The 18714-nt window shown below is 36.1% G+C and overlaps 2 protein-coding genes across 2 annotated transcripts in view; both read left to right on the forward strand.

Moving 5' to 3' along the window:
- LOC141835839 (endoribonuclease Dicer homolog 2a) overlaps positions 1-14422 on the forward strand; it is a 50985-nt gene extending 36563 nt beyond the window's left edge. The window contains exons 5-22 of the mRNA XM_074723219.1: positions 3155-3239; positions 3317-3381; positions 3539-3679; positions 5209-5331; positions 5402-5534; positions 6972-7065; positions 7141-7330; positions 7416-7576; positions 8507-8725; positions 8842-9068; positions 9927-10201; positions 10301-10719; positions 10802-10905; positions 11878-12074; positions 12193-12402; positions 12608-13018; positions 13359-13637; positions 13744-14422. Of these exons, the coding sequence (XP_074579320.1) occupies positions 3155-3239; positions 3317-3381; positions 3539-3679; positions 5209-5331; positions 5402-5534; positions 6972-7065; positions 7141-7330; positions 7416-7576; positions 8507-8725; positions 8842-9068; positions 9927-10201; positions 10301-10719; positions 10802-10905; positions 11878-12074; positions 12193-12402; positions 12608-13018; positions 13359-13637; positions 13744-14094 (3684 nt within the window). The 3' untranslated portion in view covers positions 14095-14422. The remainder of the gene's footprint in view (positions 1-3154; positions 3240-3316; positions 3382-3538; positions 3680-5208; positions 5332-5401; positions 5535-6971; positions 7066-7140; positions 7331-7415; positions 7577-8506; positions 8726-8841; positions 9069-9926; positions 10202-10300; positions 10720-10801; positions 10906-11877; positions 12075-12192; positions 12403-12607; positions 13019-13358; positions 13638-13743) is intronic.
- A 738-nt stretch (positions 14423-15160) lies between these two features.
- On the forward strand, positions 15161-17971 carry LOC141836118 (replication protein A 70 kDa DNA-binding subunit A). Its single transcript, XM_074723529.1, has 2 exons — positions 15161-15540; positions 16091-17971. The coding sequence occupies exons 1-2, from the start codon at positions 15281-15283 to the stop codon at positions 17739-17741; spliced, it is 1911 nt and encodes a 636-aa protein (XP_074579630.1). The 5' UTR covers positions 15161-15280; the 3' UTR covers positions 17742-17971.
- Positions 17972-18714: the final 743 nt, after the last annotated feature.

Raw genomic sequence — 18714 nt, forward strand, 5'->3', positions numbered from 1 at the left:
TATCTTTCCAAGGCTAGTAGACAATTTCTTAAATTGAGCTCATGTATCGTTCTTTTTAGGGTTTTCAATGAAAATGGGGGTTTTAGTGTTTTTCAAATAAAATGAAAACGCAAAATGCAATGAATCAAGGAAAAGGAAATGCAATTGAAATCAAATCAACTCCTAATCTAGCAATACAATAGAATTCAAAAGCTAAACTAAGACAAGAAATTGAGTTTAATGAAACTAATCTAGCTTGCAAGAATCAAAGCTATGATGCAATTTAACTATCCACTTCCACTTAGCTAGCAATAAAATCCCTAATCAAACTAACCTACCCTAGCAAACCGATACATTGAAGCTAAAATGGCACGGAACAGTGTTTATGGAAAAAATCAGAGTTTCAGTTTAATTTCAGATGGAACGAAAGGTTAAAACTAAGCTAAGCAATTTCTAAAGCAAGTATGAATTCAAACAAAAACTAAACATTAACCAATTGAACTGAATTCACATGATTTGATCAGAATCACAAAATCAGAAATGGAAATTGCAGAAATGGAAATTGTTCAAAAATGCAGAAAATAGGTAAACTCATCCATCCATTCTTCTTCCTTCGATTCTCTCAATTTGGTGTCAAACAAGTTGTCAAATCCCACAATGTGGATTCAATAATCCCTTGGAAGCTTGAAGATTGTCGCCGGAGTGATTTTCTCGCTGCCCGAACCCAGAAAAGCCGAAGAAACCCTCTTCTAGCGCAAACAGGGCTCGGCACAGGGCTGTTTTGATCTTCAAAAACCGGAATCCTCTGCTTCTTCTTGCTCCGATGGTGCTTCTGTTAATGCAAGAGTGCTCCGCGATCCTAGAACCCCTCCACGAACCGCGGCGTTGGATGGTGCTGTAGCACGCCGGAACAAATAGGAACAAAGGTGGCGCTCGTCGGAGAAACCCTCCCCGTCGCGCGCTGTCCAGCTGATGGATTTCACCTAAAGGACCGGCTTCAGACTCCTCTTGGATCAAGGAACGCGATGGAAGAAGTTTGGGAGGATGGAGGTTTTTATTTTTATTTTATTGTATTTTTATATATAAAAAAATCAATGAAAAAAAAAGAGAGAAAAAAATTATGTGAAGAACAAAAAAAAGGAAAAAAATCGATGAAAAAAATAGAAAAATCATTGAAAAAAATAGTTATTGAAAAAATAGATAAAAAAAGAAAAAATAATAAAATGGATTGATATATTGTGTAATTTTTCTAAAAGTGGAGTGTGATGATAGTTAGTAGGTTTTAATGCACATCTAAGAGAGGATGAGAATTCAGTTTTTCTTTTAGGAGAAGGAAGACAGTGGATTACTTGTAAGTACTGTTTATGGGCATGCTTACTTGAATTCAACATAATAACAGTTTATTATTTTATATCTTCTTTTTCCGCATTCATGTCATCCTTTTATATGTTTTTTTTGTACTTCATTGTGATTTTGATAATCCTTTGGAGTCATGGACACTTGTGTTTATAGTGGTGGAGATTAGGAGACAAGCAAGCATATGATAGTGAAACTTCATAAGTTGCATTGAGTGGGAACTCCATTTACATAGACACTATTGAGAGTGAGAGCATTACCATATAACTTGTGAGGATTACATCAAGTTTAGTTTAATCATGTGGTTGAAATCACAATGCTTATTGACTTGTATATGAATTGGATTTTTTTATGCCTAGATCTATGAAAACTTGATAGTCCTAAGTAACTATATTTTACCTTCTTTGAAGCATTGATATGAGTTACTTGGGGAAATATTTATTTTTCTTTACTTTCCCAAGACGTGCAAGAATAAGTGTGGGGGAATTGATAACATTCATTTTTACAGTTCATTTTGGCTCTAATACTTGATGTTTTTATCCTCTCGTTGTTTAACTATTGAGTATTAACACATTTTACAAGTAGAAACTCATTTTGAACTATATTGTTTATTCCTATAGATTTGGGGGTCTAATGTTTCCAATGTGTTTTTGTAGGATACTTAAAGAGCCATGAAGTTGAATCAAGTTCAATTAAAGTAAAAAAAGCTTAACCCAATTTCAGGTTCATCTCCTCTCATATCCAATTTCGGATCCGGATGTGGTGGGCTCACAAAAGATCCACTTTGACCACAACCCGAGAAGGAAGCTAGAGGAAGTAGCAAGTTCAGTTCAGTAGGGGGAGACTCTTGATCCATCTCGGACCTAGGTCGCGTCCACCTCCATTTTTCCACCAGAAAATGATAGTGTTAGTTGCTTATTCTTAATAGAAACTGTCTGGAGTTCAAATCATTTCTTGTGGAAATTGGCATGATAACCTCAATAGATCTCTTTTTGATCCATTTGAAAAGTTAACTGAGAGAACTATTCTTGCTGAATTATTGGATCATGCTGGGAATGGTTTTCTAAATTACTTTTGGAAGGATTGATGGCTAAATTATCAATTATTTTAATTTTTTTCCCAGCATAGTTTGTTCTGTTATGAACTAGAATCAACCGGCATCCTAACTTACCAGCTAGTGATTGGAACATGCATTTACCGGATACATTATTTCTCTTTCACGTTTGTAGGAACTACTAATGCTCTGTAACCTTTAGCTAACAGATGAAGCATAGAAAAATGCGATGGAATTCTGCTGGCATACACAGGGTCACCACTGCTAGTTAAATAATCAAAGCCTGTGGTATTAAGAGATAGATGCATCATGTCTATGTATGCACATCATTCCCAAATTGACTCTCTTGAAACATGACTAATGGTATTGCTATTGCTAGGACATAGGCCTACAACCCAATTTGGGTGCTTTTATTGATGTGGGTGAGCATCACTGATTCGCCTGCAGGATTATAAATAGGATGATTTCTCAGGGAGGATAATTTTGTGGGCACCTGTTTTAGTCTTTTATTTCTTCCTATATAAAGGACAAAGAGTTAAAATGAGTCTGTAAGTTTGGTGGTTTGTTCCTTTTCCATTGGTCCTATTTTGGCTTTCAGTCATCTTTCTTGGACTCCCAATCTACAAATTATTTTGCAAATATGAGCAACCACATGTTTTTTTGCCCACTGTGCAAAGAATTATAATCTTGATAACTTCCTATGTTCTTTGGCTGATATGCTACCTGCTCATCATTTCTATTCAGAATTAACTGTTTTGTTTGTAGGAGTTCTACCATCGTCATTTAGAAAGTTCATCCTGTGAGCTTCCTAGAATATTTGGCATGACTGCATCACTTGTGTATTCCAATGGTAGGCCATGCTGGTTGACCTGGAGCAGCTAGGATTCTAACATTAACATCTATGATTGACTGTTATGTTTTCTGTAGGTTCAAATTCACATGACGTTTATAGACGTCAGATTCAGGAACTTGAGAATCTTATGAATTCCAAGGTAGGTAATAAGAATTCTTCTTATAAATACAATCAGAAAACTATATATAACAAGATTATACAATTTCGGATCACTCTTCTTTTGACAATCTAGTTGTCCTTTGAAATAATAATTATTTTTTTAGGAAAGCTGACCTTGTGCAATCATTGTATTGAAGGTGTACACTGTTGATAGTGAATCAATATTATCTGCGTACATCTCATTTCCTACTCCAAAGATCAAGCTATATGAACATATAGACTTAGTGCATCAACAATTTATTCCTGTGGTGGAACATTTGAAAGTTTTGAAGACCAAGGTACTTGATTCCTCCTTACACTATCATCTTCATGTGTTAGTAAAATGTTTGTCCTAGAGCTTGTAAAATGTTAGTTGGATTGGAATTTATGTGGATCAAATTATATGTATTAAAATTTGCATACAACTATTAAGTTGCAAGTGATCTAGTTGGTCATCTTGTTAGTGTGGCTACATTTGAGATGTAATTCAAATAGAGTTCAAAAGCATTCCCAAAATTGGTCTTAAAATATGATGCATTACTCTCATAAATGTTTTCTGGGGATATATGCTAGTTCAATTAACATGACCAACCATTCCCACTATCCTTTGTATAAATCAGTTACATTATCAGAGCTTCTAAACCTAATCTAATCATGCCTTTACCAAATCCTACCATCAGTTTTAAGACACCATCAAGTTTAGGTTTGAAAAGACTATTATTAACAAACATATTTCTTTATGCATGATTGACAAACTATGTTTATCATGCATCATCTTCCTTATGAGTCAATAAGATCGATAACATTAAGATTTGATTCTTGGATGAAACCCTTTTAAAGGGCCCTTCAACTTGTCATTTCAATTCAATTCATACGTTTAAGCATGCAATTCATTGTTTGAAAATGTTAAAGTGAATAGCCTTTGAACATGAATGTGTTCTTTCTCCTCTCATAATACCATAAAGATGGTAAAGCTGAATCTTATTGAAGATGAAGTATTCAAAGTCAGAAGCATGATGGGAAATAACACACTCACAAAGGAAAAAAAATTTGTCACAAATTTATCTTCATTTGGTTTTAAGGCTATTCCTCTTTATCACTCTGAAGAAGAAACAGAATTCCCTGTGTTGAAGACTCGAAGTGCATATCTTTTCATACACTGATGACATTTCCATTCAGTCATTAGATGGCAAGTGACTTGCTGCATGTGAGCATTTCATTAGTTATCATCATATATATTAATTAAACATTAAGAGCCGTATTGAGTTTTTCTTGTTACTAAAATGGAGATACATGCACTGAGATTCTATAAATAGTTATCTATAAACATTTATGTATGCTCAAGGCATGATTTCATCTTCTTGGAGGTAGCAGATAGCAATCCCTGGTAACTGGTGATAAACCAGTTAGTTTGATGCAAACACAACATGTTTAACAAATTGTAAAAAGGATAATACAAAACCCAAGCACGACAAGTCTAACATGCAGGTGTCAATTTTTTGTTTAGACAATATATAATGGAAGCCCACAAACCCTTAAGTCTATTATGCAAGTGACAAGACTTGACTAGTCTGTTTAATACATCAGTCAGTTCATGTTAAATAATCATATTTTTTTAATTGAACTTTGAGTATATACCTAGGTCTTATGAGAAAATTATGGTAAAGATAAAAGATACACAAGTCATGCAGGTCAACCTAAATAACAAAATGCAGCCTGCTTATTTATTGTGATCATAAAGCAGATGTCACACTTGTATGTTCAAATACAATGGTTCATTTGAATAGCTAATTGTACTATTAACTATTTCCCTACATGCTTCTGTTAGCATATAGGAGCTATTGATAAGCAAGATTCATTAACAAAGACAAGCTTGACTAAAAAGATTTCAAAGTTGCATGCAACTTTTGTATATTGCTTAAAGGAGCTTGGAGCATGGCTAGCATTGAAGGTATGTGCTTCCATATTATTTTTTTCCTGCTCATAGCATTCTTTTAAAGATCATGGTTATTTTGGTACAGGCAGCAAAATCATTAACATGCAGTCAAAACTATCTATTCTTTTGGGGTCAGAATGTAGATGAAGCTGGTGAGAATGCAATAAAAGCCTTTATTCAAGAGGTGTTTCAAGTCCTTTCATCCTACCTACCACAAGGTTTAAATTTTAATGTAATATTTCTAGTTGCATCTTTGATATTTCACAATTTCTCTTGACCTGGAATCTCCAGTTCTTATTTTTTTCTTTTTAATCAACAGTAAATTATAGGGATGGCAATAGCATGGAAGATCACAATTTATCCCTTCCTCATGCTTTTTCTTGCCCACATGCCCTACCCTATCTTGCTACTAGCTTGCGCAAATAAAATTATTTGATTGGAAAAAGTTTTTAGCTATTAAATTTATCAAATCTAAACCAACTGAATACTGAAGTGAATTAGATTCGTCAAACCATTCATATGTAAAATTGACTTGATCTAGGTTTGCTTCGAGTTTATATCCTTTAAATAATGATTAGGAGGTAATCTTTGATTTTTAGAAATTGTATTTGGTAGATCCAAGTTCTCAATCCCACACCAAGGTTTGATTGCACAGTCGGAATGAGATGGTGGTGGTGTTGCATTGGTGTGTCAATTGGTGGTTGTTAGAGGCACCAAATAGGACTTTAGGTGGACAAAGAAATTGAGAAGAGTAGGAGATGGTGACAGCTTACCAGCAGGTGCTGGAGGAAACTCATTAGATGAGCTGGATTGTATCTCTGTGGAGCTGGACCATTAAGAAAATCTGGAGAAGATCAAGAAGGGAGCCCTCATCTTCTTCCTCTAACACTTCTCAATGAAGTTCTTGAGGAAGATGTTGAAGATTGTTTTGTGCCTCACTGTGTTCTGTGGGCTAGTCACCTTGAGGATGTGTTTTGACTTGCACATGATATTTTAAACTGTGATCTAATAGCAGCTATGACTAAAACTTAACTACTAAAGTAATTTAGATAATTAAATTTATCTATACGTAAAACTGTTTCTTAAAAGTGTGTGGCAGAGCTGGATGGAGCAATGGTCCTTCTTAGGTTAATGCCAGTTTGCTTGCTGGGCATTATTTATTGAGCAATGATAGACTGCATGAAAATGCAGCATGAAATCCCAGCATGACACACACAAGGCATGGAAGTGGGACCCAGGCCTTGTGTGTGTCATGCTGGAATTTCATGCTGCATTTTCATGCAGTCTATCATTTCTCTTATTTATTTATCCATCCTTATTCCATTATGAGATAGAGGCTGGTATAAACCACTCCATCATGGCAAGTTGACTGTGGGTTTAGATGGAGTAACATATTTCTTTTTCATCCGTAGTGAAAATGACATATAGTGTTGCCTTTACACATTATATGCTGATCTGATTCATATTCCCCAATCCAAATCATGCATTCCTCCAGGTCTGTCATAGAAACAGTTGGTTTATTTAGTCTTGTTTGATACTTTTGGCGGAATTTTTAGTTTTCTATTTTTTTTTGTTCCAAAACACATTAATCTACATGGAATATTGTAATAACATAGATAAACTAATTCTAGCATGTGCACTATTTATCCCTGCAGAAATATCTATTGGTGATGACTTAAAAGAAAATGTTGATTCTGGTCTTTTATCTTCAAAGGCAGAATGTCTTGTCAAAGCTCTTTTGGAATATAGGTAACAAGACATGAATGTTAAAACTTTCATCCGAAGATATTAGATTTCTTTCTTATTTATTAACTTTTCCTTCAGGGATTTGCAAGAATTGAGATGTATCATATTTGTTGAAAGAATAATTACAGCAATTGTGATCCATTCCCTATTAGGAGATATTAACGGATTTTCTGGAAGAACTGAATACATGGCAGGGTCCAAAAAGTTCTTGCATTCACAGAGTAGGAAAGAACAAACAAAAATTGTCGATTCATTCCATGATGGAAAAGTCTGTAAATATTTTTTTTGGTATGCTGTTTTCGAGTGAAGGATCTGTTATATTGTGCAGAATTGTAACTATCTCATGTTCACAGGTAAATGTAATTGTTGCCACTCAGATTCTTGAGGAGGGTTTGGATGTTCACGGTTGCAACTTGGTTATACGCTTTGATCCAGCTGCTTCTTCATGCAGTTTTATACAGTCTCGTGGGCGTGCGAGGATGAAGGGATCAGATTATCTAATACTTATTAGGCGGTAATCTGTTTATCCTGATTATACTTTGATGTTGAACGTCCAGTGTCCTTAAGTGGGCTAGTTAAATCTATTTCTTTTAGGTTTAGAATAATGTTGATTTGGTGCACAGAAGGTACAGTGACATTTATACATCTTTGATAATTAAAAAGTTCAATATTTGAATGAGGCACCACTATTGTGTATGAAAAGCACACTAACTTTTATCCAACATATATGTTGGTATATGGAGAGCACAGTAACTTCAATTCCAACGTATATGTTGGAATATGGAGAGCACACTAAGTTGTATTCCATTCAGACACATATGTTTTTGTATCTTTACAGCCCCAATAGGACAAAGCTTGATTTGTAGACACTGGATGGTATGTATCTGTTCTATGGTATGGTTGACTAAGACTAGCCAAGATTGTTAGATCTATGAGCATCGGTTGTAGTCAAGTCACAACAAAAGTTTATTGTGAAATTCCAACTTACTAAATCAATGGGATCAAAGCATGCAAGCTGAAAATGACTAGGAATGATAACAAATCTTGACTATCTCACATGTCATGTCATTGCGTACACCAGTTGTTGCTTTCAAAGTTCCTAAATGTTACTGTTTATTAGAGTAAACTTTTCTATTTTTTTTTAAAGCATTGGGATTTACAATTTATCTTTCCTGTGATTTCTTTTCTGAACAGTGATTTATAGTTATAGGACAAGCCACTCTTAATCATTATCTTCTATTGCCTACTCCAGTTGTTACTTTGAAAAGTCCTAAATGTTACTGTTTATTAGATTAAACTTTTCTATTTTTCTTAAAGTATTAGGATTTACAATTTATCTTGTCTGTGATTTCTTTTCTGAACAGTGAGGTATAGGACAGTCATTCTTGATTATTATCTTTTATTGCTTGTTAGCGAACCTTTCTGATGTGCTATTTTGTTACAGTGGTGATACAGATACAATGTCAAAAGTGGTTAACTTTCTTAAAAGTGGTGATGTGATGAGAGAGGAATCAAGAAAACAAGCTTTCATTCCATGTAAATCCATACAAACTAATATGCTTCTGGATGAAATATACTGTGTTGAATCTACTGGAGCTATTGTGACTATGAATTCTAGTGTAGCTTTAATATATTTCTACTGCTCCAGGCTTCCTTCTGACGAGTAAGTTCCTTTCTTTTTCCAAGTTTAGTCTTGATTCTTCCTTTAATATCTTGAAGATATATGTTATGATAACAAGCCATTAGCCACAGTCACCAAATTATTCTTTTCATTCCCAGGTACTTTAGACCTCAACCGAGATTTGAATTTGAAAAAGATTCTAACAAGTGCACTTTGTGTCTTCCCAAAAGCAGCCCCATACAAGTTGTCCATGCAGAGTGTAGTAGCAGCATGCAGAAGCAGCTTTTGTGCCTTGAAGCATGCAAAAAATTGCATGCAGTAGGTGCTTTAAATGATTATCTATTGCCAGCATCTGATGTTGAAATTGAGGACGCCCAACTCAGTGGTAGTAACTGAAAATGATTATCTATTGCGCTTTAAATAATTAGTATTTGACTTCCCTTTCTACCTCAAACCATTTTGTTTTGTTCCTTTGTCCTTTAGCATTTCTTGTATCTCACTCTTATATTCACATGTTGTTGATTTGACACATTAAGTCTAAAGCTTCTATTAAGTGATTTTCTCCTCTTTCATTCAATTTATCATCTGCTTTTGATGCATTGTTAGGAGAAGCTCACTTGAGATATTTGTCACTTAGGATCTCATCTTATTCTATTGTGTGTTGCATATGGGACATCTAAAAATCAATGGGCACTAAAAGAGAAAATGTCTTGTTTTTATGTTGATAAATTCTAGCAAATTTCTTTCTATCTATAAATTTGCTTTCTTGAGATCTCTCTTCATCCTTGTCTTTCTCCTCTCCCTTTTTCAAATCTACTGATTTGAGGTTGAATATAAAGTTGACTGTGTTTGGGTTAGTCAAGGTTGAAGGATCATCATCTATGTGCTCCATCAACTATCTCCATGATTTTGCCTATCAAGGTCGAAAGTATCATTGCTTGCGTGCTTCATTGAAACCTTTAGTTTTGTTTATGATTCTTTCATTATTGTTGTATCTTTTTGAGTGCTTTTCTAGTTCATGTAACAAGTTGAGATCTAGCAAGTTCAGGGAGCATTTAGTATATAGTGAGTTTTGGTACCATGTTAGAATTTTAGGTTTAGGGTCCTATGTAGACGTAATGATCATCCCATTGTTAAAGAAAATAGAATACTTCCTTTTCCAAATTCTACATTTCTTTATTTGGCATCGTATTCATAACTCATAGTCATGTATTTTTAACTTGACCATTTTATTTTTCTGCAGAGGTTGAACCTTATAATAATGAGCAAGCTGATTATTTTCCTAGTGATTTGGTGGATTCATGGCTCTCATTTTGCTGTCTTGGTTTGTACCATTGCTACAAGATAACTATTGACCAGCATTTCAACTATGATTTTGCCTTCAACGATATGATGCTCATTGTCAAAACTGATTTGGGATCAAATTTTCTTTCATATTCTTTTGGTTTGAAAGATTCAAGGGGTCCTGTATCAATTCAATTAAACTATTCTGGAATTGTGCACCTTAGTCGTGAGCAGGTACTATGCAAGGCATATTATTTGGAAAAAAAACTAATGTTATTAAATTTACTAGGCTTGTGTTTTAAAGCTTTTGTAGCTTATCTTTGAATTTTTCAGGTTACAATGGCTAAATCATTCCAGATTAATATATTTAATATTCTACTTCATCGTGATTATAGTAAGCTAATGGATTCCCTAGATTGCCTGCATAAGAATCAGATCTCAACAGCTATTGCTTATCTACTTGTTCCATTAGTTGGTGGAAGAATTGATTGGCAATGTGTTAAATCATCTTTTTTCCACATGGGGATTGCCAAGGATACCGCGCATTCTTGTGTTTCAAAAGGATCATTTTCTTTAGTACAAACCATGAGTGGTCCAGTTTGCGGTTGTATGCTTCAGCACTGTATCGTTTATACACCTCATAGTGGTAAATTTTACTGTGTTAATGGGTTTCTTTCTGACTTAAATATAAATTCCACATTTATGCTGAAAGATGGAAGAGTTCTATCATATAAAGAATATTTTCAATCAAGGTAACTTTATTATCCTCAAATTGTAATGTAATTCTTTTTATCCATGTTTTATTTTAGTTTGCTACATTTTGTAAAATTGCAGGCATGATGTTGTGTTGACTTGTGAAAATCAACCTTTACTTTCGGGTAGACATCTTTTTAAAGCTGAAAACTACCTTCACAAAAGATCTTTTCGGATGGAGAAGGGTATTGTGGTCTTTCAAATTTAGCATTCTGTCATTTATGTGCAAATAATTATTTACTTATCTTCAGTTTGTATTTGCAAATGCAAACACCAAAATTCATGTATCTTTGCTAGCAATATTTATGTTTTAACTTTTGAGTTACATATTCTTTTTTATTTATTGTGATTATCGAATGAACATTTTGTGAATCAAAACCATCTTTTTTTTTCTTTTTCTTCTGTTTATTTTACTATGGTTAGTGGTTGACTTGAAATCTAAGGAAGCATAGATTATTAAAGAACAAATAGCCCTAGAACAAGATGTTATCAAACTCTGAACTGTATCTTTGAGTGATGAAGTGGCATAAACACATCTTTGTAAACTAGCAACAGTATGTGCATGTAGCTCTCACAGGCCGGTGCAGATAGTTCCTGTAGGGGTGTTGCTATCATTAGGCCTAGGGTTGAATGGGATGCTCCGCTGGTTGTCTCACCCCCTGCAGGCGCTACCTTGCTAAGGGCAAAGCCTCTTGTGATTTACCCCCTCTCTAGGTAGTGGGGGGTCACCTTGGAGGGCCGTCAAGATGACGGTTTCACCTTTTGCTGCCAACAGTATGTGTATGTAAAATCTTTACTTGAGACTGGAAACTAAAATGGAAATATATAAACTCTAATGATCATGCATTTGTACTGTTGAGTGGCACAGCATGGTCACTGTGCCTAATAGGTGTGCTCTCATCCTCAATCAACATGTTGATATCAGCGTTTCAACTTTATCCTCGTCGTGATAACTGAGGCGATCAAGGAAGAACTAAGAATTGTTTTTAAAAAAAGTAGAAAGAGATTTGCTACTGTTAAATCATAACTTAATTTGGTAGATTATCCTACTCAGTTAATGATGGAAAATGATTTAAATAGCTCATGTCATTGACTTTATGAATATATATTTTTTCTCCTTAATTTGACTCTGATCTTGCCACTGTTCTTTTCTCCAGTTAATAGTGATGCAGCTGTTGAATTGCCTCCTGAACTTTGTACCATCATTATGTCTCCTATCTCAGCCAATACTGTATACACTTTCTCCTTTGCTCCATCGATCATGCATCGTATGCAGTGTTTGCTACTTGCTTCCAGACTAAAGAAAAACATCCTCACTGATTCCATGCAAAACATTGATGTTCCACTTTCCGAGGTAAATTTGATGTCTCTTTTATTTGGATTTTGACTTGTAGAATATTTACTTTTGAAACATTAATTAGTTTCCTGCATAAAACCGCTTGAGCAAAATTGGCTAAAAGGGAATTCTGTAGGTTCTGGAAGCAATCACCACAGATAAATGTCAAGAAGAATTTTCCCTAGAGTCCCTGGAAACACTTGGAGATTCTTTTCTGAAGTATGCCGTGAATCAAAATCTTTTCAGGGCTTATAAGCATCATCATGAAGGCATATTAAGTGCTAAGAAGGATAAATTAGTGTCAAATGTTGCGCTTTGCAGGCTTGGATGTGATCGCCACTTCCCAGTAAGCTTTATTTTTCCTTTCACTACATTTGATTCTTCTGATTTGAAGTGCTTTTGGAGTGTTGGTGTCAAATGACAGCAATCCTTTCTCGTTAAGTTCATGATATTTGGGCATTGCTTAGTGGTTGGGTTTTAGACGTAGAGGTTTTCATATGCTTATGTTTTAAAACCCAAATGATCACCTTTGTGATTTATTGTATTGGCAGGGGTTTATTCGCAATAGGCAATTTGATCCTCAAGAATGGTTTATCCCCGGTAGTTGTGTGGATCATTTTGAAGAGACTACCCTGTTCCCAGATTCAAGTTGTACTTACACTAGTCGCACAAGAATCATCAAGGGCAAGGTCATTGCTGATACCGTAGAAGCACTGATAGGAGTATTCCTTACTGCTGCCGGAGAAAAGACAGCATTGAAATTTATCGAGTGGCTAGGTATAAAGATGGAATTCCATCAGGAAAATACCCCTGAAAGGACAGATTTGCTGAAGTATGAAATGTACATAAATAAAAACGACCTTCAGTTGCTGCTAAATTATTCATTCCGGAATCCCACACTTTTGCTTGAAGCATTAACTCATGCTTCGTATCAGATTCCTGATGTTCCTGGATGCTATCAGGTTTGTATTATATCTGATCCATATTGTTCGTATCATGCTTCCTGATGTTCCTGGATTCGTGGAAACCCTGTGAGAGAGAGAGCCAAAAGAGAAAAAAAGGATGTCTTGTCTCCATTCCTTGGTCTAGAGTCGATATAAGAGAATAGTACCCCATGGACCATTGTACAAGAAAAAAAGAACAATCTATTGATCACCAGAGTCACCCTACTTATGCAAATTAAGAACATTTTAACTCTTTTCTATGTTTAATTATTGCACATTAGCTATGCATATTTAGTTGATGTCCATGTCTCACCTGTCTGTTGGAACTCTTAAGTGTTCTCCCTTCTACTTACTGCAGAGGCTCGAGTTTCTCGGTGATGCAGTTTTGGACTTTCTCATGACTTGGTACCTTTACAATAAGTATCCTGGATTGTCTCCTCAAATGTTGACTGATCTTAGATCCGCAAATGTCAATAACGACTGTTATGCTCGAGCAGCTATTAGAGCCGGCCTGAACAAGCACATTCTTCATGCTTCCGTGGAGTTGCATAAAAGGACGACACGTCACCTTGAATTTTGTGCAAACAATCTTGCGGCTTCGTCTGATGTATCAGATGCCAGTGCAGATCCACCTAAGGTACAAAACCATTCTTGTTTCCTTTCGGTCAAGTTATGCAAGTTCACTAGTGTTTTGCGAGTAATTCAGATGTATCGTGCTTTAATGCTTAATTAATTTTATAAAGGTATTGGGAGATATCATAGAATCCATTGCTGGAGCTATCTTTGTCGACTCCGGATATAACAAAGAAATTGTATGGGACAGTATGAAGCCGCTGCTAGAACCGATTGTCAGCCCAGAAACAGTCGAGCTGAATCCCGTACGCGAATTAGAGCAGTTTTGTTCTAATAGGCACTACCAATTGGCATACAAAATGACCATTCAAAACCACACAATCAACATGACTGCAGAAGTAGAAGCCGAAGGAAGAACTCATACCGCAACGATCACAGGGCCTAATAAGAAGACTGCAAAGAGAATGGCAGCCAAGGCTCTGCTGAGGGATCTTAAATCTCAGGCAGCATCTGAATCCTGAATTCATGTAAGTTGTTCATTCCGAAGCATACGTATCTGGAATTTTATCTTTTGGGAGAGATCTCATGATCCTCGTTAAGGTTCGCCTAAATTTTTAGTTTTCCCTTGCTGTCAAAGATGTTATCACCAACCGCAGTTTGCATTACATTTTCTCATGCACCATTTTGTACTGGGTGCAAGCAAGAAACTACTGAGAAGATACTTCTTAGCTTATCGGCGAGTTTTTTCTTTTCTTACACACACAGTATCTCTTCTCTACTTAGTGATTTTGTAATGTCGACTCTTCCTTGATAGAGCAATTCTGCAATACCATTTCTTCTTCATGTTTGTATTTGTTGATTCTTTTATTTCAAATCTTGTAGAGGCGCCTTCGATAAGATTTTCTATGGTCTTTATGTTAGGATACAATTGAAGTCCCACATCGATAATATATTAGGGAGATTGCTGGGATTATAAAATGGAGATATCTATATTGGTATGAGATTTTTTGGATAAAGTTCAAATACAAAATTATGAGAGCGTAGATCCAAAGTGAACAATATCATACCGTTGTAGAAATATTATATTGTTATACTAACCCTTTAACTAAGAGATCTTATATTAAAGATGAGATAATTCTAATCCAGCAAGAACAAATCTGATTTTAACTTGCATATCACTAGACTAAGCAACTTTGGATATTAAATACTTTATTTAGGTGTTTAAAGAATCTAGTTTTGAACTTAAATGAGTCATATGTTTTTGTTTTTTCCACTCAAAAATGCTATCTTTAGATCTTAAACAAAAAATATTTGATTTTAGACGATCTAAATAATTGAGAAAGAGAGGAATTTAATTCTGGTATACTTGATTTTATAAATATAAGAAAAAGGAAATAAAAATAAACATAATTAAGAAATTATTTTAAAATACCATTGTGTAGGACTCCGCATACTCTTTTTTATGGAGGTGGTTGGACAAAAAAAGTCAAATGGTAAATTCTGGAACTAAATTTCATGCCCTTATTATTATTATTTTTCTGATAACTTCGAAGAGGTCTGACTATACGCAAAGTCGCGAACCCTAATTCCCCATTTCTACGCTCGCAGATCCGAAAAGTGCACTTCTTTTGTTAGGATCTTGTGGGTTATGACCGATCGGAACTTCACGGATATAGGATTGCGATTGGGCGGGAGCTTGAGTGGGGAATGGCTGTGAGGCTGACGGCAAACGCGATCGCGAAAGTTAATCGCGGCAATCTCGATCTGAAACCGGTCGTCCAGTTGCTGGATTTGAAGCAGGTGGCGGGGGCGAAGGAGCGGTACCGAGCGGTGGTTTCCGATGGTTCGGCCGCGCAGCAAGCGCTGTTGGCTGCTCAACTCGACGAGGTCGCTGGGAGCGGCGCGGTTGGGGTTGGCTCCGTCGTCAGGCTCTTGGAGTATGTCTGCTGCACCGTGAAGAACCGGAGGTTTGTCCAATGATCACTTCTTCGATCTTATACTCTGAAAAAAATGCTTCTTTTTTGTGGATGAAATCGATGCCCTTCTGCATGATTTTATCATTTCCATGGTGGATTTTTAGAGATTCGATGCAGTTACTAATTCATGAAACCCTCATTCTTGATTCTTTGAGAACTTTTATGAAAAATTTAGGCCTAAATTCTTTTTCTGATGATTGTATCAACCTCTAATCAAAAGGATAGATTTTGGCTCTATTTCATCTCATCAACATAGTACAAGCATAACAATCCTATTGTTCCAATGAAGAGAACAACTTGTAATTAGTTTTTTGGTAACTTTCCAACTGAAGAATTTCAAAGAACAGCTTATCATTAGCTTTCCGGGAAATTTCGATTTTATTTTACTATGTTCAACTCTCTCTATTCCTCTATCCATAGATTACATTGGTAGTATGCAAAACCCTATTGTCATATACATCTGTACTGAAGATTTCATGATTCTACATCTTACTTCTATGAGATTTTTCATATCTAAAAACAAAGTGTGTATATTGTACAGAATTATTGTTATCGTGGACATGAAAATTTTAATTAGAGACTCTGAGACAATTGGGAATCCTAAGCTGCCTCCGGAGATTGTATCAGACAATCCCGAGTTATCGAATAGTCTCGGTGTAAGGTATTCAGGGGATCAGTCTTTCAATCAAGCTACAAGTTCTTCTTCCTCGCCTGCAAAGCTTGTTTCCAGCTCAGTTATGAAGTCTTGCAACAAAAGCTCGAGTTCAAATGCACAGCTTCAATCCTCATACCAGCCACCTCCCAACTACAAGAGCCATGGGGCAATTATGAAAAATGAAGCCCCTGCTAGGATCATTCCGATAGCTGCTTTGCATCCTTATCAGGGTCAATGGGCGATCAAAGCACGGGTGACGGCAAAGGGAGAGGTCCGCCGATATAACAATGCTAAGGGAGATGGTAAAGTATTCTCCTTTGACCTTCTCGATTCAGATGGAGGGGAGATTCGTGCAACTTGTTTCAATGCTGTGGTCGATCGATTCTACGAATCTATAGAGGTTGGAAAGGTTTACCTACTATCCAAAGGAAGTCTAAAACCGGCACAGAAAAATTTCAACCACCTCAATAATCATTGGGAAATATTTTTAGAGGCAACAACTACTTTGCAGCTCTGTCCAGACGAAGATGGTTCAATTCCAACACAACAATTTAATTTCAGAAAAATAAGTGATATAGAGAATGCAGAGAACAATTCAATCGTTGATGTTATTGGTATTGTTACATCTATAAACCCTTCGGTGGCTATACTAAGGAAGAACGGCATGGAAACACAACGAAGAATTCTTAACTTGAAGGACCTGTCTTCTCTTAGTGTTGAGATAACTCTATGGGGGGAGTTTTGCAACAGAGAAGGTAGACAGATAGAAGAGAAGCTTGATTCTGGTTTATTTCCTGTGTTAGCTGTTAAGGCAGGGAAAGTGAGCGACTTCAGTGGCAAGTCAGTTGGCACCATTTCTTCCACCCAGCTCTTTATCGATCCGATTCTTCCCGAGACTCGTATCTTGAGGGAATGGTTTGATAGAGGGGGGAAGGATGCATCCAGCAACTCGATTTCGAGAGATACGATGCCCGGTCTTCCTTCAAATGATTGCCGAAAGACTGTGTCACAGATCAAAGGTGAGGGTTTGGGAAGGGGAAATAAACCCGATTGGGTGACAGTCAAAGCTAGCATCTCATTCGTAAAGACGGATAATTTCTGTTACACAGCTTGCCCTTCGATGATCGGGGATAGACTGTGCAATAAGAAAGTGATGAAGGTTCCTAGCGGAAGGTGGTCTTGCGATCGATGTGCTAAAGAATTCGATGAATGTGATTACCGTTATCTTCTTCAGTTACAAATGCAGGACCATACGGGAGTGACTTGGGTGACAGCCTTCCAGGAGTCTGGAGCCGAGATCATCGGTTGCTCGGCGAGGGAGCTTTATGAGCTGAAGCACCAAGAACACAACGATGAGAGATTCGGGGATGTCATTCGACAGTGCCTCTTTAAGCAGTACCTCTTCAGGCTCAAAATCAAGGAAGAGCATTATGGGGATGAGCAGCAAGTGAAAGTAACAGTCGTGAAGGCAGACAAAGTTAATCCTTCCACGGAGTGCAAATACCTACTCGAATTGATAGGAAAGCTCAGCTCATAGAGATGAACGGATCTTAAAGTCTGATCAAGCATTACATCATTTGATTCATCGGTTTGTTTGTCTTTCGTGTTTCTTCCACCAATGTTGCAATCGATTCTTTATTGTCGATTCTTTACATCATTGAGTTTTAGAGGATCCTTAGCACAAACTGCTCTTCATTGTAGTCTTGTATATGCAAAATTTTATTCAATAATCCAAAGTGAGTGTTTTGGGGGTTCTTATTATGACAATTTTCAGAGTTCGTCTCCAAAGTGAATGTGTTGGCTTGTCTACTGGCAATAAGAAACACAAGCTAAAGTAATAAAGATTAGAGAACAATAGAGGAGATGACCTTCAGTCAAGGTGCCTTAATTCTTTGCAATGGCCCAACACAGTTTTCGATTAAAACAATCCACTTGTAAATAATCATCTCTAATACAAAACAACAACCAGTTTCTTGCTTACGATGACAATGTTCTTGCTTAGAGCTATCATAAATCGACTATAGTATGAGCTCAATCACATTCCTTATCACTAAAGAAACCGTAACATCCAAATACAAGTATCACTCAAAATTTTACTGATTATGATTAATCCAATATAATCAAACTATGAGAAATCGACTGTTGCAAATGAAAACAATAGAATGTCAATCAGCTTATATTACTTGCGTATAAGCTGACAATATAATCACCCATATCAGAAAGCACAATGGAGAAGAAAATATATGTCTATGAAGGTTAGAAGCATATTGATCAAGAGATGTATTTTGGTCGAATGCTATTCGAAATAAAAGCATAATAATCCCATATTGTAGTTTCAGAGGCAGAAAATACAAATGATCAATGTCTTTATGGCAAACTTGTATATAACTAAATGCTTTTAGAGGCAATAAGATGAAGAATAGTACATTTTCCTTAGAAGTAAATGAATTTGTCTTAGCAAAGTATAAAAGGGAGAGCCTATCCACTCTTACAAGATTTTATAGTTAGCC

The sequence above is a fragment of the Curcuma longa genome, chromosome 10 (assembly GCF_044706935.1).
Source record: "Curcuma longa cultivar G26 ecotype Majalengka, Jawa Barat chromosome 10, ITB_CL_G26_1.1, whole genome shotgun sequence".
NCBI lineage: Eukaryota > Viridiplantae > Streptophyta > Magnoliopsida > Zingiberales > Zingiberaceae > Curcuma > Curcuma longa.

Bases quoted from the DNA above. Each gene is read 5' to 3' on its own strand.
- LOC141836118 (XM_074723529.1), top strand. From the start codon at position 15,281: ATGGCTGTGAGGCTGACGGCAAACGCGATCGCGAAAGTTAATCGCGGC. The intron at 15,541-16,090 runs GTTTGTCCAATG...TATATTGTACAG, and splicing joins TGCACCGTGAAGAACCGGAG to AATTATTGTTATCGTGGACA.